At 38.0% G+C, this 23,734-nt stretch overlaps 1 protein-coding gene and 1 long non-coding RNA gene across 2 annotated transcripts in view; one reads left to right on the top strand and one right to left on the bottom strand.

Annotated features, from left to right (window-relative positions):
• Positions 1-5,815: 5,815 nt before the first annotated feature.
• On the bottom strand, positions 5,816-20,492 carry LOC126175393 (uncharacterized). Its single transcript, XR_007535558.1, has 3 exons — positions 20,378-20,492; positions 8,657-8,788; positions 5,816-6,275 (listed from the first exon to the last, which is right to left on the bottom strand). It is a non-coding gene; the product is annotated as an uncharacterized LOC126175393 (long non-coding RNA).
• Positions 20,493-20,727: 235 nt separating this feature from the next.
• Positions 20,728-23,734, top strand: part of LOC126175392 (protein scarlet-like) — a 412,406-nt gene continuing 409,399 nt past the window's right edge. The window contains exon 1 of the mRNA XM_049922174.1: positions 20,728-20,865. Coding sequence (XP_049778131.1) covers positions 20,800-20,865 — 66 coding nt within the window. The 5' untranslated portion in view covers positions 20,728-20,799. The remainder of the gene's footprint in view (positions 20,866-23,734) is intronic.

Below are 23,734 nucleotides of genomic sequence, written 5' to 3'. Positions count from 1 at the left end.
TGTGAACTATGTGAAGCAGTTTAGGAATTAGCGGTGGTAGAACAATCATTTCAATAAAGAAAGGCCTTTGGAAGAGACCACGTTCCCTCATAATTACTGAGGTTATTGGAAGAGTCGACTAAAAGAAAACATTTCCACATTGTATGGAAGATATATGACACAGGTGAAATGTACTTAGACTTCAAGAAGAGTGTAGTAAACCTGACAGGTGTGAATATCACTGAATAGTCAGTATAATTAATGGCTACTAAGTAGTGGTAGGAATTATTTACAAGGAATGGAAAAACTGGTAGAGCGCGACCTCAGGGAATAACCTTACACGTTATCGTAGAAGAAAGGGTAAAGAAAGGAAATCTTAAAATTATGTTGTTTGTAGACATTGTGAAAGTTTTTAAAAATATTGACTGGTCTGTTCTCTTTGAAATCATGAAGGCTGAAGGAATAAAGGACAGAAAGCAAAGGCCTGTCTTCAACTTTTAGGGAAACCTAACTGTAGTTGTATAGAGCCGAAGGACTAAGGCGGTATTGGGAGCGAAACGGGACTGTAGTCTATCCCCGACGTTATTCAATCTGTGCATCCAGCAAACATTAAATAACACCTGATAGAAATTTGGGAAGCGAATTGAAGTTCAGGGAGAAGAAATAAAAACTTTGAGGTTTGCCGATGACAATGTAATTCTGTCAGAAAAGACACACGACTTAGAAGAGCAGTTGTACAGAATGAATAGTTTCCAGAATGAAAATGTCACTCTGCAATGGAGTGTGCACTGATGTGGAACTTCCTGGCAGATTTGTGCCGGGCCAAGATTCGACCTGGGGACATTTACCTTTCGCGGGAATGCTAGTCCTGTAAATTTCACAGAACTTCTGTGCACTCTCGAAGGTAGGAGATGAGGTACCGCCGTAAGAAAAGTTGTATGGCTGGGTCTTGAGTCGTGCTTGCCCGCGAAAGACGAAGTTCGGGTCTCGATCCGGCGTACAGTTTTAATCTGCCAGGAAGTTTCACAACGTATAGACTTGAAAAGAGTTTGTACTGATGATGAGCATCAAGAAAAGTAGAACAATGATAATGGAATTAAGTCGAATTAAATCAGGAGATACTCACAGAATTAAAAGAGGAAAAGAGATACAAAAATTAGTGGACGAATTAACTTATTTCTGTAGTGAAATAAGTGACGACGGTCGAAGTAGATATGATATAAAATTTAGAGTGGCAACAGCAAGAAAAGCATTTCTGAAGAAGAGAAATTTGTTAACACTAAATATGAATTTTATTGTCAGGAGGGCTTTACTGAATGTGCCAGGAGTGTATCTTGAATGGAAGTGAAACGTGGACGATGAACAATTTAGACAAGAAGGGAACAGAAGCTGTTTCATTCAGTTTGATACAGAGGAATGCCGAAGATTGGATGGACTGATAGTATTACTATTAACGAGGGCTGAATCGAATTGAGGGAAAAAATAATTTATGGCTCAACTTGACCAAATAAAGACATCGGCTGTGGGACATCGAGGAATTGGCAATTTGACAATGGCGGAATATGTGTGTATGAGGGGTGGGCCGGGGATGTAGAGGGTTACAGGGAGACCAAGGCTTGAATACAGTCGACAGGTTCAAATGGACGTAGATTGTTGTTACGTAGAGATAAAGAGGCTTGCACAGGCGAGACTAACGAAGAGAGCTGCATTAGATGACAATAACATTGAAGGAAAATTATATACTAATGAAATTTTTAGATTTTTTTCTATTCATTAGGTAGTGTTGTTAATTGTTTCACCCGTCATCTGTGTGTATCATCTTTGACTAGTAACCAAACGACCTAGGTTTCGAGGTCGCACCCATCGACTGCTTATATTTTGAATAAAAATCATCTGCAGTAGCGACCGAAGACTTACGGCACTAAAAGTTACCGTCATTCTGCCGACGGCCTTGTTAAAGAGGGCGGACGAGTGGACAGAGGTTCAGGGCACTTTGTTGCCCTTGGGATGGGAAACTCTCCTTAAAAGAAAATTGAAACATATGATCCCTCGGTCACTATTATTTTTAGTCTTATTGCCCAGGTTTCAACACTTCTAAGAGTGCCTTTATCAGAATTAAAACAATGCACTCTTAGAAGTGCTGAAACCTGGTCAATAAGACTAAAAATAATAGAGTCCGAGGGATCATTTGTTTCAATTTTACTTTAGAAACGGCCACTGAACCAAGCAGCCATGTTTAGAAAAAAAATTCCTTAAAAGGCTGAAGTACAAGCAATGATAAACGGCATGAGGATGAAGAAGGAAGTGGAAACAACTGCATTAAAGTTATATATTGTGTATCCACAGAACACGTGGCATATAACAGAAAAAAAGTGTCATGATCATCTCTCCATTAGCGTAAGATTCCGTAGTCCCCCTTTCGGACCTCTGGTTCAAAATGGCTCTGAGCACTATGGGACTTAACATCTGAGGTCATCAGTCCCCTAGAACTTAGAACTACTTAAACCTAACTAACCTAAGGACATCACAGACAACCGTGCCCGAGGCAGGATTCGAACCTGCGACCGTAGCAGTTGCGCGGTTCCAGACTGAAGCGCCTAGAACCGCTCGGCTACACTGGCCGGCCGGATCTCTGGAGGCGACTTCCAATGGAGAGATGGTCATGAGAGAAAGATTGAATAACCGACGAAAGGGTAACGTTCTACGAGTTGGGACGTGGAATGTCAGAAGTTTGAATGGGGTACGGAAGCTAGAAAATCTGAAAAGGGAAATTCAGAGGCTCAATCTAGTTATAGCAGGGGCCTGTGAAGTGGAATGGAAAGAACGCCAGCAGTTATGGTCAGATGAGTATAGGATAATTCTAACAGCATCAGAAAATGGTATAGCGAGAGTAGTATTAGCTACGGGGAAGAGAATAAGGTAATGTGAACAGTTTAGCGATAGGGGTTTCTCATCAGAATCGACAGAAAAGCAACAGTAGTTCAAGCATGCATGCCACCATCGCAAACATAAGGTGAAGAGACAGAGTAAGCATATGAGTGTACTGAAACGGTAGAATAGTATGTAAAGGCAGATGGAGAACTAGTAGCCATAAGGGACTGAAATGCGGTTGTAGGGGAAAGAGTAGAAGAAATGGTTGAACAAAAATGTGTGTTTTGTAATAGGAATGAGAGAGGTGCACAATTGAGTTCTCAGTAAACTTTAACTGGTAACACCCAGCACTGTGTTCAAGGATCACAAGAAGAGGAGGTTATAACACTATCACTGCCTCTCGTCTATGTTCTGAAATTTTTTTAAGCAATTATGGTATATGAAGCAGTACGATGTTACCCCCTGTAAGGATTTTTGTAATTTTGACCGTGAAATACCTAAAGGATGTTACCTATCGGACATGAAATTTAGAATTACGTAAATAAATGGTTCAAATGGCTCTGAGCACTATGGGACTCAATTGCTGAGGTCATTAGTCCCCTAGAACTTAGAACTAGTTAAACCTAACTAACCTAAGGACATCACAAACATCCATGCCCGAGGCAGGATTCGAACCTGCGACCGTAGCGGCCTTGCGGTTTCAGACTGCAGCTCCTTTAACCGCACGGCCACTTCGGCCGGCTAATTACGTAAATACACAACTAGAAACAGATCCTTTTCAGAAACTGTTCTCATTAATCAAATTGCTCAAATGATAAAGAATACGGTCGCCAGCCTAATTAGGCATAAGAATGTGTAACATTCCTGTACAAAAAATAGATGTAAGTAACTTCAAAGGATAGACACAACCTATACTGCCCAACACGAGAGAGCAATGAAACCAACCACAAGCATGTCGTAACGTAAAGAGAGTGCTGACAGCTATAGCTGAACAAACCTATTAGCATAAGCACAACGTATAATGACACACACTTTTGCATTCAGGGCTTAGTCAAACCGAACAGTTCCAGTAACATTACTATCAAAGTTTACTGTATAATTATAAAATTACGCACGAATTTAGACCATATTCGCCAAATACTTTTCTACCTGACATGAAGATTGAATAGTGTTCACTAACAAACAATTTCTCACAGTTCCCTGAAGAAAAGAAGTTACTATTTTTGTAGGTAAAGCTCTTTCTGTTAACAATTTTCTATTAGTGAGCACAAAAGACCGAATAAGGAACCTGTTAAACTGGCAATATATTCTTTAACACACATAGGGACCGACAATTTAGCAAATATGAATATATAACTCTCAACAGTGATAGTTTTTAACGTTTACTGCACTGGGACCCAAACTGACGTATTTATGACAATGACTCACCTTTTTTGCAATTTTAAACAGGTTGCACTAAGATTCTTTACTATGCAAAACACTATGAGCTATAGATTTGAAATACACTTACTTTTAAAACTGACAGCAAACTGTTTTAATATCTGTTTTTTCTATTTCATTACTTTAAAATCAGTTATTCACTTTATGCTTTTTGAAAGCCCACAAACATTGAAATAGGCAGTTTCAGTTGAAAAACTACCTTTAGCAAACATCATTTACGATCTCACACACTTTTGCTACATTGACTTTGAATTTAATTACTTTCTTCTTACTATATTTAAGTGGCATTGTTTACTTAACAACTGGGCTTTAATATTTTCACAACATGGACACTCGGTAAGCATATTTAGCATGGAAAGGAACCTAAGTGGTTATGTGTTATTATTTGAAATAAATAAAACATCCACATAAACTGGTCCTTCACTTTACATTTCTACAACTCCTTATTTCGGTTGCAGTGATTGCGCAACGTGGTTGCGAGTACGTCCTGGCAGGTGGATCAGCAGTTAATAATGATGAAGCTCTGTCATTTCTTCCAAAACAGAGCTAGCTTATTACTCCATCCATCCAAGGGTTTGGCACATTGGGAAACGGCACAGGAAGCCTCTCTCGGTACCAGCACTATCTACTGTTGTTACATGAGCTGTTGGCGGTTCAGTAGCTCGTGTCCGACTAACTAGTTGTCCCACCTCTTCCTTTATGTCTACCACATTTTGCGCGCGCTGCGTGATTCCGTTCCCGAAGGGAACCACAACACTTTTTATACACATAAAGAATTAAGATCCCTAAGTGAGGATCAGCAAATACACAGTAGCAAACAAACATTTTGCCCGCATCTCGTGGTCGTGCGGTAGCGCTCTCGCTTCCCACGCCCGGGTTCCCGGGTTCGATTCCCGGCGGGGTCAGGGATTTTCTCTGCCTCGTGATGGCTGGGTGTTGTGTGCTGTCCTTAGGTTAGTTAGGTTTAAGTAGTTCTACGTTCTAGGGGACTGATGACCACAGCAGTTGAGTCCCATAGTGCTCAGAGCCATTTGAACCAAACAAACATTTTGAACAAAACAGTTCAGTTACACTTATTGACATTTCTACAAAAAAATTATTCACATTACAATTATATATGATAAATTTTGTCTCCCTCCAAATGATGCAAAGACTTTAACTGATACAGACACTACCTTACATAGGATCAAACCATGACATCTAAGTTTTTACAAAGGAAAAAAGCGAACACTCTTATGTCAAATAATATTTACTACAGTTTAACTACAGAATGTTAAGAAAAAAAAGCAAAATAAATCAGCAAAGGGTATGTAGCACCTGATCTATGGTGTTACACATGCCTATGTTTGGTTGAGGTTTCCCATTAGGGTATTTCAGGGAAACATCGATAACACCTAAGTGGTGTTGGCTACAAAAAAAAAAAATATATATATATATACTATCCATTTTCAGATAGGAGAAAAAAATACACATATGATAGGCATACAGTATATACACTAAGAAATTTCATATATTTCTTCCAAAACATTTTCATAATAAGACATCTACAGTACTTTTCATTTTCACTTTAGTTTAAAGAAACAAATTTTCATCATTACACAGGGCACACATTAAAATTTTCTGTCTCTTCTACATATGTACTATATCACTGACAGACAAGCAGTATACAAAATAATCTGCACATTAGTAAAACAGGTATAGTATTCTAGAAAAAAAGTAAATATGCTTATACAAGAGTACAGAAACATTTTAACGTAACCCTCCGTCACTCGCGCGGATGACACTCGTCATCCACGTGAATTTCCCGCCAATTTTGTCTGACAGGGTAGGATTGAGATCGCGCCATTTTCAGTACCTTTCTGTTAAATCTCCAGCAGTTATCTCCAATCATTGTTGACTTTCAGTTCAGAAAGATACATTTTTTTATGAAACATTATTATAGTCTGGAGGACACCAATCTTCCGCGCGAACTCTGCTTCGTCAACCTGAAACAAAGTAAGTCTGTATTACTTTATTACTTTCCTGGATTCAATTGATCTTTCACGTGCGTAAATTTGGACTTACTAAAACTGACTGCAGTTACTTTCCGTGTTACCTAGTTTTCTATTTATTTTTAAACTGTGGAAGAAATTTCAAAAGCAAAAAACCTCAGACAGAGTTTAGTAGCGATCCTAATGTATGATTGGAATGGTTCAATGAGCTGAGTGATCAAGATGCTCACAGTGACAGAGCTGACTCAGAGACTGAGGACTGTGTTCATCAAAGCGGTCATGATACAGTAACAGAACAAGAAATGCCAGAGAATGATGAATATGAGTCACAGGAAGAAGTAACTCAAGAGGATGCATTTCTTTTAGGGAAAGGTGGAATAACTAAACGGAGGAAAAATAAATATCCTACCATTGAAACTTCCTGGCAGATTAAAGCTGTGTGACGCACAGAGACTCGAACTCGGGTTCGAATTTTGGTCCAGCACATAGTTTTAATCTGCCAGGAAGTTTCACATCAGCGCACACTCCGCTGCAGAGTGAAAATCTCATTCTGGAAACATCCCCCAGGCTGTGACTAAGCCATGTCTCCGCAGTATCCTTTCTTCCAGGAGTGCTAGTCCTGCATGGTTCGCAGGAGAACTTCTGTGAAGTTTGGAAGGTAGGAGGCGATGTATTGGCGGAAGTAAGGCTGTGAGGAAGGGGCGTGAGACGTGTTAGGGTAGCTCAGATGGTAGAGCACTAGCCCGCAAAAGGCAAAGGTCCCGAGTTCGAGTCTCGGTCCGGCACACAGTTTTAATCTGCCAGGAAGTTTCATATCAGCGCACACTACGCTGCAGAGTGAAAATCTCATTCTGGATCCTACTATTGTTAGAATCAGATACTGTAATATTATTACGCACTTGCCTGGACCAAAAAATCAAGCTCGTATAAAAAAGACAGAAATAGAAATTCTGAATTTGTTCTTGGATGAAAACATAATTAACATTATCGCAACTTTTTTAGGGAAAGGTATGCTAAAGAAACAGATGCGATAGATATTAGAGCTTTCATTGGTTCGTTATATCTGTGTAAATCTTTGAGATGTTCTAGGAAGAGTATATCGAAATTGTGGGAGAACTCAACGGGAAATGGACTTGAATCATGTTATTTATGCAGAAGTGAAAACTGATTCAGGTGCCTGTTGAGGTGTCTTAGTTTTGGTAATATCCGTGATAGAGGTGTTTGCAGAGGGACTGACAAGTTGGCTCCTATCAGAGAGGAACTGGAACTATTCACGAAGAACTGCCAAAAATATTTTTCACCTAGTAAATATCTTACTGTTGACGAACAGCTTTTGGCATTTAGAGGAAGCCGCCCATTCCATCCAGGCAATATATCCCTAGCAAACCAGCAAAGTACAGGTTAAAAGTGTTTGCTTTGGTTGACGTAAAAACAGCTTACACTTTGAATTCAGAACGGTACGTTGGTAAGCAACTGGAGGAAACATGTAATGCCAGATACTGTTCTTTGAATAGTTGAACTGTTTCAAACGTTAGAATATATTATACTGTGTACGAATATTAAATGCATTATACTTAGATTTAATAAAAAATTATAAAATCAGTCATAAAGGCCATTCAAAGTATACAAACAGACCGCTTGCTTTGTGAATGACACCTGTCATCCACGTGAGTGACCATGTCACGAATTTTCGCATTGTGTAATGGTGGGTTAACAAAACACAAAAATTTTTTTCATTATCAGAAAATTTTAAAATACTCAAATACCACTCATTTACATCTAAACGCACATACATACAAAACATTTATAAGCATATTTTCCAACTAACTCTTCAAATGCAAAATTAACTTTTCAAGATTTTTAAAAATTTTGAATTTTAAAGTTGCTCTTCATTAATAGCAGTCCAAAATGTTTGTTGCATATAAACACACTAACATATTTAGAACCTAGCTTTAATTATCACTGCTGTATTTTAAAACAAGACAGTCCAAAATTTTAAGTTACACCAGAAAAACTATTCTCGAAAACATCTACAACTATTTAAATAAGATTGCTTATACATTTTATAACAACTTTACACTGACTTCAATAAGAATAGTCAATCCATACCACATTGGTCAAAAAACCTAACTTACTTCACTGCATGCCTCAGCACTAGCAGTCTATGGTACAGATATTTAAACACATTTTTCTACATAGAGAATTCAAGGACACTTTTTTTAAATGACACACTGCCCCTTGCTTAGGTTTGGCAGTTCGTGATAATGTATTTGCTTCTTGCCCCACAATGGCAAGTCCTTTGGTTGTTGTTCACAGCATTTTAGGTAGTTCTCTGCTTCACAACTACTTGGCAATTCATTAGATTGGTTTGTTACCTGACAGTACAACTTTTGGGTATTCTGGTCCATTTCTAACTGCAGTACTTTTATCACTGCAGTTGTCTTCCCATCAACACCAGAACATGTTATACATTACGTATAATTACATCATTTTATGTTACATTGAATCTGAAACTCAAATACATATGTCAGACACTGGTAAAATAAATTCTTTCCAAATGACAACATTAAGTAGTTTACACATTATTAATCAAGAAAAATTTAAACATCATATTTGTGATAAAATTATTATCCAGAGTTTATGAGATAAATCAATATTCATTATGGAAACCATTGCAAATGATTTCTGGAACAACATTTCCTACTTGTTTTATATATTTGGTAATCCCATTCCCTTAATTTTTTTCAGGTTTATGTAACCTTATACTTGAGCAGATCCAATGAGCTGATCCTTGACACAGACATCTCATGAACATTCTTACCCATTTCAAAACATTTAGAAGTACACTTTTCTGCTAAGTCATTTTCCATTGTATGTTTCTACTCCTCATTACAGTACACATCTTACTTACAACAAACCTGGTCATTTTCTAGTGCACCCATATTATTTATCCATTTCTCTTTCCAAAAACATTCACCTTGAGTTATATCACACAAGTTAAATTTAGTATTATTGAAATTTTTATCATTATTTAAATCTACAAAAAAACAACCAACTTACTTCAGGTGTGAGAACAATGATACTGACAAATTACTTCAAGCTGGAAATTCACACTGATTGAAGGTTATTTCATTCCAAAGTTAAATTTACACTCAGTAATAACAAAAATTCATCATATTATTCACGAACATTCATTTCTCCTTATTTTCCTCCTTTCTGATTCTACATGATTTATCTAAAAGGGAAGAAAGAAGAAAATAGTCAAAGTTCTGAATGAAGAAGAGGAAGGTTGACAACACGAAAAGAAATGGAAGCAATGTTGGCAACGACTGGGGTACCTGGTGTTCGTCAGACACCTGATAATACAAAGAGTGCATGTCCCATGAAGGTTCAATGTTTCATTCATTATTGGTTCATCTATGTTACTATGGACATTTGCCTTTAATTATACATCATAATGCATTCATAAACCCTTTTTGATCTTTGACTACACTAGAAATTAATCGTTACCATATGGAGTTCTTTGCACTTCAGTTAAGTTACCATAAGTACTATTATTCATAAAGTTTTCAAAATTTGGTAATAATTTACTTCAATCCTCATAATTAATGTGGCATCAAAAGCACGCATATGAAACTGAACAGTTTCTAAGCAAAGTCATACAGTACACAATAATAAATAAACAACAACCTGCCCCAGGTCTCAAGATCAACAAAACAGTAATTCACTTTCAGACAAAACTCAGTAATTTAGAAATAAGGTCATGCATTATATTAGCAACACATTTACAACACCCTATCCTCACTCTCGTTATTAACAAGGCAGTATTTTATGGTTCACTAAACAGTCACTTAAGTTTGGTGGCTTTTTAGGCCTCCTGTTTTCTACATCTTTAACTAAGCTATTCAGATCTTGCCAACATTTTGTTTCATCACGTGGGTTTTTAGGTTTTTGATTTTCAAAGTCTTTAGTTATATGCAGGAGCTCCTGTTCTGCTATCATTTCATCAGGTGGTTCTTATTGTTCCTGACACTCACACTCTTTCAAAACATTTGTTAAGGCTTGTCCAAGTATAGTATCATCTGGAGGTCCCTGCAGATTATGCCCCTCTGCTACATTACTTAATAATACCTTCAGTTTTGGCCCAGTTCCACTTCCCGTATCCTGCTTTGGAAAAATGTAACTAATTTTTTTGTACCCTCTTTCAGTAAAAGTACATTCACTTTCGTTTATTCCTGAGAATTCATCTTCATTGGAGTCATCACTACACCCTTCCTCACCATCAGATTCACTTAAGTATGCAACTTTTGAACAATAGGGAAAGTTAGTATATTCATTCTTATCTGTATTCATATACCCTTCATCATCTGAACTATCACTGATTTCATTTTCGTCATCAGATTCGAGCATGAATGCAACTTTCAGACAGTGGGGCAATTCATCATTAGATGTTTCAGGCACTTTGTTTTTCGAATTATTTTCTACACATTGCACATAGTTTGGACATTCAGGCACTTCCGTGGTATTATCTCGAATGACTTCGGCATTAATTTCGTACTTTGTATAATCGTCATACACATCGATAACCTTCATTTTACTATCTTATTTACTATCATTTTCAGCTAACTGTGCGAAATTCCTACCTGACTTTTCTCTATCTGAACCACAAAACATCTTTTTATCAACAACAAGTTCATTTACACTTCATATAACGTCGTATTTCCTAACGTCCTCCTTTACATCATTTTCATTTCTTACTAACTGTGTACACGTCATTTGCGTGGCGTAATCTACTTCCTTTTCATCTTCATTCATCCTAATCTCCCTTACATTTACGTCCTTTTTCTCACATACGTTAGTACCAGTATAAATATCTTCCTTCCCAATCGTACTGTCTTGCTTTCTTTTATTCTTTAGTAATGCCTTTTCGCATGATTCCGATACTGAGTTATCCTTATTTTAGGACATATTAACTTTATTTTCAGTTTTACATTCATCTATTACTGAAACCGGCCAACGGAAGTGTACAATTCTGCCTGTTTTGTTTCTCTCTACGGCATGCATCTTGTTCTGACCTTGACCATTTAACCTTCTCCCTAAGTGCCCTGTCCAGTACCGCCTGAATATGAGCTGCAGCCACTTTAACTACTGCAAGATTCTGATCGGTGCATGTCATTATGTATTGCTCCGTGTGCGTTTATTAAAGCAGTGTTACTAAATTTTCTGCCCCGTATTTTGCATTCTTCTCGCTCTGACTTTTTATTTGACATCTTTACTCTGGGCCCAAAACTGGTTTCCGCATGAATCTGTCCCTAAACACATGCGGTTCTTAATTTTCCACTTCGTCCCTATTTTGAAAATTCCGCGGCATGAATCCTCTTCCGCGTATCGAAAAATTTCGCCTTGCTCTTGGAATTGTGTTTATGTGAAACCAACCATGTTTGGGTCTTTCGCTTTGGTTATTATTTTCTCATAAGTAATCGTTATTATTATTGGGACGAACCTCGCGATTTCCTCGCCAATGGCCTTCGTCTTCGACCTTTTACAAGAATGCTGCAAAATTCCTATGGTTACTACCCACTATCTTTTTGAATCCTGTGGTAATTTCTTCCAAAGTTCCCAAATTAATTCAGTTTCAGTACGTTTGATTTTCAGGTGTAGTATTAATTTTCTGTACCACGATTCACAAAACTCTTTCCTAGTCTGTCTCCCTCTAATATCATACAATCTGGCCATTATGAATTCACGCCATAATTGGCCTTGTTTTTGTTCTGACCAGTACCCGTCAATAAATTTTTGTTTGAAACTTTCAAAAGACATCTGGTTAGTATCCAGATTCAATCCTCACCTTTTCGCATCTCCTGTTAATGCACTAATCATTACATTGATCTTTTCCTGGACATATAATATTCAGGAAAATTTCTTTCACAATTCTTTACAAAATCAAGAGGGTGCCATCCGTTATGCCTTTCTGCGGGATCGAATTTTTCCTCGTCCTCTAATATTTTATTGTAAAGTACTCTTTCAATAAACTGGGTAGGTCTTGCTTGTATTTTCTTTCCAAGTCACTCATTTTGCCTTGGATTTGTGAAATGTTATGGTCACACTTCTTTTCGCAAGTATCGATCTCTTTGACTAGTTCTCTACCTGTTTCTGTCACAGATTGTTTAATCTGTAAAAAATCAGTCTTACATTCTGTTTGAATTTTGGATTTAATACCGGATACCTTTTCATCTACTTTAGTACTGACCAAGGGTTCTATTTGGTCTTGAATTTTAATTATTTCTGTATCAAATCTTTTATTGATGCCATCGATCTGTCCTTGTGCATTGGCAGTATTGCCATTACTGACATTAACTTCGCTTTTAAGACTTTTGATTTCATTACTAACTATTCCTACCCTTCAATTGACTTCTTCAATTTGTTTGCTAAGTCTGGTACTTTGCATTTAAATTTGTTTACTTTGTTTTTCTTCAAGATTTTTAATTTGCCCATTAATATCACTACCCTGTGCTGCTATTTGGGCAGACAGCCTTTTGAGCAAATCTGTCATATATGGGGCCTTTCCACTTTTAGATTTTACTGTACTTTCGTGTTCAAATACTACTTCCCTTTCTATTTTTGGTGATTCAAACATATCCCTCGATTCATTTGCATAGCCACTGTCCTTGACAACATCGCCTATCTTGTCTTTTTTAGTACGCGCGACATTTATAGCTTGGACCTGTTCTTGTTTGTCCGAATTCATTTCTAGTTTCCTGGCCATTTTAGTTACTGTTAAGTTCTGATATCTTTTACTTTCAATATTAGCTGACCTCCCACTGTCCGTTCTGTCAAACAGATTATAGGTTCGTGCCGCTGGACGTTTTATGTTCATTCTACGTTTGTAAAATGATTAATACTTATAATTTTTCAGTCTGTAGCTGTAAAGTTACCGACGCTCTGTTATGCAGCGCGACGTATAATTCTATCATTGCCTCTCGGAATTTCTGAAACCAATTATGTAGAGACGGGTCGAACTCATTCATTCCCGTGAACTACTTCATTCATTTAACTCTTTACAGTGAAGCGTTCTAATGAAGTAGTACATTCATGAAGTACGGAGGCCTGGTGAAGTTGCCCAGTTCGCGCTCAGCCGCGCTTCTCCTCGCTCGTACAATAAAACTTCGTAATACTTCATAATTTTACCAACAGATAGCCGACATATGAAGTAACGTGCACACAACGTTTTACCCTCTAACAACGTCCGAGTTAACTTAAATAGAGCATGGTCGAAGGTGACAAAGGAAAAATAAACAGAGAAGCCTGTCACATATAAAGAAGGTATTACATTTAATCTTGCTCGACATTTTCACATGAAGCGCCCAAAAAGGTCTTTATCTGCCAAGTGAAACCTTATTTGTTGCACTCATGGACTGAAAACTAGGGCTACCAACGAAATGAAGTCCAATTTTATGTTCCTTTTAAAATTTAATCTAAAATAGAATTATTATGTTTACCACTGTCACAAAGTCTATATACGTACGTTAAATAATTATTCAGAAGTTTTCCTGTAGATTTTATTTTTGTTGAGAATAATAACCCTCCAAATTCAAACCGTAAACTGTCACCTGTAGTCATTGGCACGATTTCAGGTAAAATCCCTCTTTATTTTATTCTGAAAGCAGTTTTCGTGTCTGTTCACTCTTATACAGTGGCTAGCAACTCGCGATCGCGTAAAAGTAGTGAAATCTGGGGTTTCTTCGCCGATTTAGGTGATAGAAAAGCAAAGTGCAACTGTTGTTCTAAGTGTATTTCATATACAGGAGGTTCAAATGGCTCTGAGCACTATGGGACTCAACTGCTGAGGTCATTAGTCCCCTAGAACTTAGAACTAGTTAAACCTAACTAACCTAAGGACATCACAAACATCCATGCCCGAGGCAGGATTCGAACCTGCGATCGTAGCGATCTTGCGGTTCCAGACTGCAGCGCCTTTAACCGCACGGCCACTTCGGCTGGCTATAAAGGAGGAAATAGATTTAATCTTTCTCGTCATGTTCGAGTGCTGCATCCACCAGTGTCATTGTTGGTCAGGCGCTTAGCGCCCCCTGCTCCTGCATCTTTCGATATTTCTTTGACAAATAACCCTGACAACCCGGAACCAACATCAACAACTGCCAGAAGCGAACAGCAGTCGGTGCCAGAAAATAACAGTATCACTTCATTATCAGACAGCAGAAATAAATATCACGGAACATTACCTATGTATTTTCCGAAACCTCTTTCGAGCAAAAGAAATCAGGAGATAGATTTCGCACTTCTGGAGACTGTGGTAAAGAATTATTTGCCCTTCAACATAGTGGAAAGTAAACATTTCCAAAGTTTTGCAGGCAAACTGAATGGTGCTTACAGAATGCCAGCTCGGAAGACCATTTCCAATACACTACTACGACAACAGTACGCCATGAAAGAAATAGTGAGAGTCAGATTTAATTCTGTGGAAGCGGTTGTGCTGACAATGTATGGGTGGACCTCAACCACAAATGAGAGTTATTTGTCGGTGACAGCACACTACGTTAAAGACCTTGAGCTGGCGCCTTCCCCCCTAGAGTGTTTTAAATACGACGAAAGGTACACGTTAGAAAAAATCACCGAATAACTGCGACGTGACACAACGGAATGGGGCATTCAAGAAAAAGTCGTGTGTGTTGTTAGCGACAATGCTGCTAATATTGTGGCAGCTATAAGACTCACAGCTTAGAAACACATCACTGCTTTGCACACATAGTCGATTTAATTGTTCAGAATGGACTTCCGCACATTCAACCCATTCTGAATAAAGTAAAATAAAATGTTGAATTTTTTAAAAAAAGTTCGCAGGCCTGCACTAAACTGAAAAAGATGCAGGATCAGTTAAAAGAGCCAGTTCTGACACTAAAACAGGGCACTGTTACAAGATGGAATTCAACCTATGATATGCTGCCAAGAATAATCGAGGTTAAGAATACCCTAATGACAGTTATCACTCTGAATTATCCGGATCTTCCAAATGTAACTGCAGAGGGCATTGCAAGTGTAACACAAGTCTGTGAACTCTTGAAAGTTTTCAAAGCCTGCATCGAGGAAATGTCAAGTGAAAATGTTTTCACTGCTTCTAAAGTTATACTTCTTAGTCGCTCGTTGAAAAAATGGTGTTGCAGGTTTGTTAATAACACTGAAGTTCATGTAGACGTGCAACAGATGGCCGAAAAGTTAGCTGAAGACCTGAAACGACGATTTCGAAATATAGAGGAAAATTCCATTTTCGCAGAAGCAACTTCATTGGATCCCTGGTTCAAATTACATGGTTTTTCTGATAAAAATTCTGCTGAGAAGGTGAAATTAAACCTGATCGGGCACTGTGAGAAATTTTCGACGAACACATCCACTGCTACTGCTACAATCTCAGTTGCAACCACTGAATCTACTTCTAGTCTCTGACTCGAATTTGATGAAGTATTTTCCAGGTTGCAGAGTAATCCACACCCGAGAGCTGCTGCAATAGTGGAAGTGGACAAATATTTACAAGCGCCCCTGCTACAGAGACAAGGCAATCCACCTCAGTGGTGGTCATAACGGCTGTCAGTATACCCCTCGCTCTTTGAACTTGCAAAAATACGACTGTGTATTGTTGCAATCTCCACGCCGTGTGAAAGTGTTCTTGAAGGTAGCACACCTTAAAACTGACAGAAGAAATCGCCAGACAGGAAAGAAAAGTGGAACAAATCATGTTTTTGAACGGAAATCTCTGAACGTTCGCCAAATCCGTTGATGTTTATACATAAATATATATGTCTTTTTTTAAATTTAATTAGGACAATCCTCAAATGGCATTTAGTGTAATTCTTTCAATAACATGTACGAGATAAACATTCCTACATGAACGATTGTCTTTAAAGCGTGGATTCCACGCATACTTCAGTTCCAGACTCACAAGGTAAGCATTTTATTTTCATGTTGGCTGTGCGTGCTCACACAGCCAGCCTCTTCCTTTGTATCTTTAATATTCATTTGTCTGCCAGCGCTGCCAACGGTTGGCTACTCGTAGACGCGAAGTATAACTGCACAAATAGTCACGGGTAATGATGTCAGCACTGCAGGAAGCAGCTGAGGCTGCCTTCCCCTCGCCCCTCACCTACACAACCCCTCCTAAACCTATCGTTCTCCACAAACACCGCGCGATTCGTCGACAGGCAGTAGAGAGAGGACTGAAGTGAAGGGAGAATGAGTGACGTAGCACCGATGTAGTGGGAGAGTGAGAGGGGAAGAGAGTGACTGAACTAGAAAAATGTGTGGAGTGTGCTATCTGTGAAGAGTTTGAAGTACCTGTTCATTGAAATGGAATGGTTAGTTCACGCTTCACTAGAATGAAGCGTTCATTTGAACGACTCATTCACGAGGTCCCCACCACTGTAATTATGGTTCATAGAAGCAGTACGATGTTACCGTCTGTAAGGATTTTTGTAGTTTTGACCGTGAAATACCTAAAGGTGGTTGCCTATCTGACATGAAATTTAGAATTACGTAAATACACAACTAGAAACGGATACCGTTTAGAAACTGTTTTCATTAATCAAATTGCTCTGAAGATAAAGAATACGGTCGCCAGCCTAATTAGGCATAAGAATGTGTAACATTCCTGTATAAAAAAATAGATTAAAGAACTTCAAAGGATGGACACAACCTATACTGCCCCACACGAGAGAGCAATGAAACCAACCACAAGCATGTCTTAACGTAAAGAGAATGCTAACAGCTATAGCTGAACAAACCTATTAGCATAAGCACAACATATAATGACACACACTTTTGCATTCAGGGCTTAGTCAAACCGAACAGTTCCAGTAACATTACTATCAAAGTTTACTGTATAATTATAAAATTAGGCATGAATTTAGTCCCTCTCCACCAAATACTTTTCTACCTGACATGAAGATTGAATAGAGTTCACTAACAAACAATTTCTCACAGTTCCCTGAAGAAAAGAAGTTACTATTTTTGTAGGTAAAGCTCTTTCTGTTAATAATTTTCTATTGGTGAGCACAAAAGATCGAATATGGAACCTGTTAAACTGGCAATATATTCTTTAACACACATAGGGACCGACAATTTAGCAAATATGAATATATAACTCTCAACAGTGATAGTTTTTAACTTTTATTGCACTGGGACCCAAACTGACATAATTATATAACAATGACTCACCTTTTTGCAATTTTCGACAGGTTGCTCTATGATTCTTTACTATGCAAAACACTATGAGCTATAGATTTGAAATGCACTTACTTTTAAAACTTACAGCAAATTGTTTTAATATCTGTTTTTTCTATTTCATTACTTTAAAATCAGTTACTCACTTTATGCTTTTTGAAAGCCCACATACATTGAAATAGGCAGTTTTAGTTGAAAAACTACCTTTAGCAAACATCATTTACGATCTCACACACTTTTGCTACATTGACTTTGAATTTAATTACTTTCTTCTTACTATATTTAAGTGGCATTGTTTACTTAACAACTGGGCTTTAATATTTTCACAACATGGACACTCGGTAAGCATATTTAGCATGGAAAGGAACCTAAGTGGTTATGTGTTATTATTTGAAATAAATAAAACATCCACATAAACTGGTCCTTCACTTTACATTTCTACAACTCCTTATTTCGGTTCAGTGATTGCGCAACGTGGTTGCGAGTACGTCCTGGCAGGTGGATCAGCAGTTGATAATGATAAAGCTCTGTCATTTCTTGGTGGCGATGATAGATACCATTCCCAAAACAGAGCTAGCTTATTAATCCATCGCAGAGAAGTGGAACACCGAAATACTAAGGAATGACGAGATACGCTTGTTGTTCTCCGAGGTTGTAGATGATGCGATAAGCAATGACTCAGTAGGGAGTTCAGTTGAAGGGGATCACAGAAGCTGGAGAGAGAAACATAGATACAGGGAAGGTAACAGAAGAAAAATACTTCAGTTGATCCAAGGATGAAAGAAACACAAAAATGTTCAAGGAAATTTTAGGAATGAGATAAATGGGAAGTGTAGGGAAGCTAAGGCTAAATGGGTGCATGAGAAATGTGAAGACATCCAAAAAGAAGCGGTTATCGTAAGGACTGACTCAACATTTAGAGAAGACAAAAAAGCCTTCGATGAAATTAAAAGCAAGGGTGTTAACATCAAGAGCGCAATGAGAATACCATCGTCAAACGCAGGGGAGGGAGCAGATAGGTGGAAAGAGTATATTAAGGGCGTCTATGAATAGGAAGGACACGTCTGAAGAAGTGGTAGGAAAAAAAAAACGAAAAAAAAGAGTCAATAGGGTTATCAAGTATTACAACCGGTATTTAATGGAGCTTTAGAAGAATTAAGATCAAATAAGCTACAAGACGACTACTGACGTTGGTGTGTAGAACGTATGAGACTGGTTATGCACCTTGAGACTTTGGGTGAAAAAAAAAATCGTCCAGATGACTCCGAAGACCGAGAGAGGCGACAAGTGCGAAAGTTATCGCACAGTCAGCTTAACATCCCATGCGCCCAAGTTGTTGGCAAGAAGAAATACTGCACACAAAAACATAAATTTCACAATAGGAGAATAAAAACAAAACTCACTCAACCTTCTGGACCTAACAATAAGGAAGGACAATAATAAACACACGTTAGACATATACAAGAAACCGACAACAATTGACATTTTCTTAAATGCAACATCAAACCACCTGCAGAGATATAAATAAGCAGCAGTCAGGTACATCTTAAACGGACTGAACAGGATCCCCCTAAACACTTCTGATTACCAGAAAGAGGTAGCCATCGTAAAACAAACAGCATGGAAAATAGACACAAAGAAATAATAGTAGACGATTAACATATTCAAAAAACAAGGCATAAACATTGCTTACAAAGCAAACAACTCAATATAGAAGCACATCAAAAAACTGAAATCAAAACCAGACAGATATCAACAATCTGGTATCTATCAGCTCTGTTGGAAGGATTGGAATGACTGGCAGAACATTTGACACAAAGCATAAAGAACACATCAGAGCAATTAAATATGGTACAGACCATTCAACATTTGCAGATCATGTAAAACAAGAACACCACAGACAAAGCAATATTGAAACAGATATCACAAAAATCAGTAAAGACGAACACCTTCTCCCTTTCCAAGAAAATTTCCACATACGAAAAGCATTAACAGAAAGTGAACAGTTGCTCAATGACCAAATAAATAACGGAAACCAGACACTATACAAAATGATTGTTGAAACTACATGAAAAAGAGAAGAGCCTTTTCAATCCTCCCACCCTCCAACAACCCCCCCCCCCCCTCCCCAATCATAGTTTCATTTACCTTCTTGCCCCACATCCCCACACTTTCTCCTGTAACTCACACTCCATCACAATGCTGTAGACTTATGTCCATTCATCATGGTTTCTCCCTGCCCTATACTGAAAAAAAAGAAGAAGAAAAAGACTCTTCCATCACTATTCCTTCCCTACTCTTACACGGTATTTAAATACACAGAAATATAATGACATAGAATTACACACATACAATAATAAATAAATAAAAAAAGGTTCTAGGTCAAAGAAAAGTAATGGAAAGGTTATGTTGGCAACACCACAAAACGCAAACCACAACACATAGCTAGAAGTACGAAAAGAAACAGAATACAGTGGTGTGCATGAAAGTGTGTTGTGAAAAACATAAGAAATGTATGGTGCTGCAGAACAACTCAATATTAGATCAAAATTATCAGTGTCTAACGCAGAAAAGTAACGATGTACTAGTAGACGGCATTTCCCGATGTAAGGGAGAAATCAAGCGAAAATCACCGTAAGTACAGATCAACAAATTCTTAACGAACTGTTTTTCAATCTAAAAGCAAATCCAAATTTAAATAATTTAATTACACGCCACTGAGGACACTTTACCTCAATGAAGCGAAACGAGTCTGGTGAGAAAATTCACGCATTTGTGTAGTTGCAATGACAGAACAAAATACCCTCAAGAATCGTAAAGCAACTACGTACACTATGGCCACACGAGTGAAGAATTTGAAGTACCTGAGTTATTAACTGCAGTGCAGAACTACTTGTTTGCTACTTTGGAGTGCTTACACAGCAGTTGACAGTGTTCCGCGTGCACCCTCCGAGCACTCCTCTGTCGCGACTCCCGCGAGGACAGCGCTAGCGGCAGTCAGCGGCAGGCTGCGCTGGCACTCGCACCGCGTGCGTCAGCGGGGAGCTCAGCTGAGTGACTGCGCAGTGCTTAACGTTGCAGAGGTGTTGGCTCTGCGCTGCATGCTCTGGAAGTGGCCGAAGGATAGTTCTAATACTGCATGCACTACGGTCTGAGCAGCATTTCGTCACGAAAGAAGGTCGGCAGTGCGTACGTGTGTAGCGTGATAGAGGTACTTGTTTGCTTAAAAGCTCGTTACGAAAAGTAGAAAGTAACGGGACCAAGTTAACGTAAATACCGCAACATTATGGCAAGTGAGCGAACAGTGATTGGTGGCTCCAGGCAAACAGCACTCAGTCAGCGTTTGACGGAGGTGAGTGAGCCCGATATAATTCATTAAATCCACCTCAGCTTCAGTGGAAAGCGGGAAACTACAAAGAACGATGTTTGACTTAGGTTTATTATAGTATGTTTCTGATCTCTCATATATTCTGATACGGTGAAACTATGTAACTTATCTTTCCTTTATGGCAGATAAAAGTCAGACAAATATTTAAATTTTCATAAAAATAAGCAGTACATGAATAAAGGTTAAACTCGGTAAAGACACTCCGTAAATGCGATGGCATAATGTGGTTAGTAACATTACAAGCATCGAGATGTAATCAAACTTTCTACGTTACTCAATTGCCAAGCCGTTGTAGTTATTGAGCATCATCATTGTTTGGAGGCTCGTTGACCGTGAAAATGCTATACTGACCACCGGGCGTAAAAAGCGGCAATGAATATTAATTCACACCTCGTAGGAAACAGATCTGCAACTTCGACGTGTGAAAAATAAAATACTTAAACACACGACGCGATAAGCAATCGGTCGTTTTGCCTTCAACGTGTGCACAGTTTCCTGAAACGTCTACCTCGAAAGCACAAAATCACTACCAATCTGGTAGTAGCAAAAGATTTCTACAATAACTACAGACACCATTATGCATTAATAAAATTTTAATTATTATTATTCGATAAAATAGGTATCACTCGAGAACAACAACGCGCACGTCTTAATCAGTCGGGTAATAAAACAAAAGCGAGTAATAACCCGAAGAGGAAGTCAAAAAAATAAAAGGATTGCTATAAAGTGGTTACTAATGATGCCTAATGCATACTGTCTGTGAGTTACAATTAACATTCGTTCCTCAGTCACGGATATTAGATTTTGTGGCATAAGAGTTTCTTGTAGGATAATGATTTCTTCGTAACACGAATTTAAAAATATCCTTTTATACGATACACTTCAAGTACTATGAGTGAAGGTGAGAAAATTGAGTGTGACGTGAAGTACTGCAAATGCACGAAAATTAAAAAGAGAAACGCTTAACTGAAATAAAATCTAAGGGAACGGAGGCACAAGTCAAAAGGCGTAAAACATTTCTATGATGATTATGACATGAGAGAAATAATTTCAGCGTTATTTCCATATTGTACAAAATTAAATTCATCAGACTATGTTTTGCACAGCACGTAATCCGGATTCGGGATGTAACTGTTTCTTGGTAATAAGTCAGCCAACAGTTCGTACTTATTAATAGTTGACTATATTCAGGGCGAAACGGAGAATCGATGATCCTATACGGGTGTTTCGAAGAAAGGAAATCAAACTTAAGTGAACTGTAAGTATTCCAAAACAAAACAATCGTTTCATTTCATACAGCTTTCGTTACCGTTAAATAAATTTTCGTTCCTTCCGCTAGCACCATGATCAAGGCTTCCAGCTACATTTGGTTTAGATAATGTTCCTGTAACACATCTCCATCTATGAGCCTACAGTGGCCTGAACTCAATTAATGGCAGAGAAAATGAACCTTGTGAAGCTTTTTTGTTATAAAAAATTGAATAGTTTCGTATTATATCGACATAAAATGCCAGACTTTATGACACTGTAGACACAGAAGGTGTGAGTAATCGCGTATATGAAATCAGATCTCTAACTTTTACCTGGAAAAAGATATTGCAGGTGATGCACGGACGTGTTACACACTTTGAAACAGGAAAGCCAGAACACACCATATTTCATCATTAACTGAAAATAGCTGAATGAACAGTTTGAGTAATGATGGTATTCAAAGAGGCGAGTATTTTGAGGTAAGTTTAAAATTACCGGTACTAACTTAATTAACTATCTTGGTAGGGAGGAAAGAATGTTTCTGTAAACCTAACTAGGTACACATTTCAATATCACTGGATAGCTACATAATCAATAGACGAGTTAATTGATAAGCCAGGTGTCATTGTTTACAGTGCGAGGTATAGTAAAAGAAAGAAAGGTGAGAAACGTATTGAATTTGAGGGCTAGGTGATAGAGCACAGAGCATTTATGTTCTGTTCAGGCTACGTTTACGAGGAAGCAGAGTTGAAGCAACACTGAGCCGGGGAAACTCGCATTTATGTGTGACACTTTTATCTTTTTATTTGTTCGAAGAGTCTGGTTGGGAACATTAACATGTACTATACATCGTTGTTACTCTATTTTAATGAGGTAATAAATACTATTAAGAAAGTGAGCCGTTCGGTAAAAAAGTGCAGTTATTTTAAAATCTTCGTAGATAAAGTTTATTTATTATTAGAGTATTAACGAGTATTAACCACACAGTAAATTACACTCAGATATGCGTACTATAATTTACCATAAGCCTCAGTATTGCACCTCCAACAAATTTTGAAGTATTAGGAATGTTATGATTTTGTTTAGTCCAGCTATACATACAGCTTATTTCTGAACTACACGTAGAAACGCTCTGCGGTGATACAGCGTGCGAAATGTGATACAGAATATGTACAAACTCTATTTCGCATTAAAATATACTTAAAAATCTAAATAGTGGTTGCTGAAAATCCTTTATCAACCCTGCGAGTAATGTTCTTAGGGTGTTTTATTGGCTTTAAAGATTTCATACATCTAATGTACACAAAACGAAATCGTGGCGTTACATATGTGAGAGCGCAGTACGGTGTAGCTACTTTGATCGCTTAGTTCAAGCTACTTTTCTCATTCTAGGTGGTCAGTTATGGAGATAATTGTGCACAAACATTATTTATCGAATTGCTCTTTCAGTTATAGCAGGCAGGTGGTTGAAAGCGTAGAGGTGTCGGTTATCAAGAGTTACTACCACAAGTTACTACACAATATCTGTTTCTTATAAAGTTGTCTCTTCCATTTTGCGCAGGGAATCACTTCACAGTGTTTG

This window comes from Schistocerca cancellata, chromosome 3 (assembly GCF_023864275.1).
Source record: "Schistocerca cancellata isolate TAMUIC-IGC-003103 chromosome 3, iqSchCanc2.1, whole genome shotgun sequence".
Lineage (NCBI taxonomy): Eukaryota > Metazoa > Arthropoda > Insecta > Orthoptera > Acrididae > Schistocerca > Schistocerca cancellata.
This window is presented reverse-complemented; position numbering and strand designations above follow the sequence as displayed.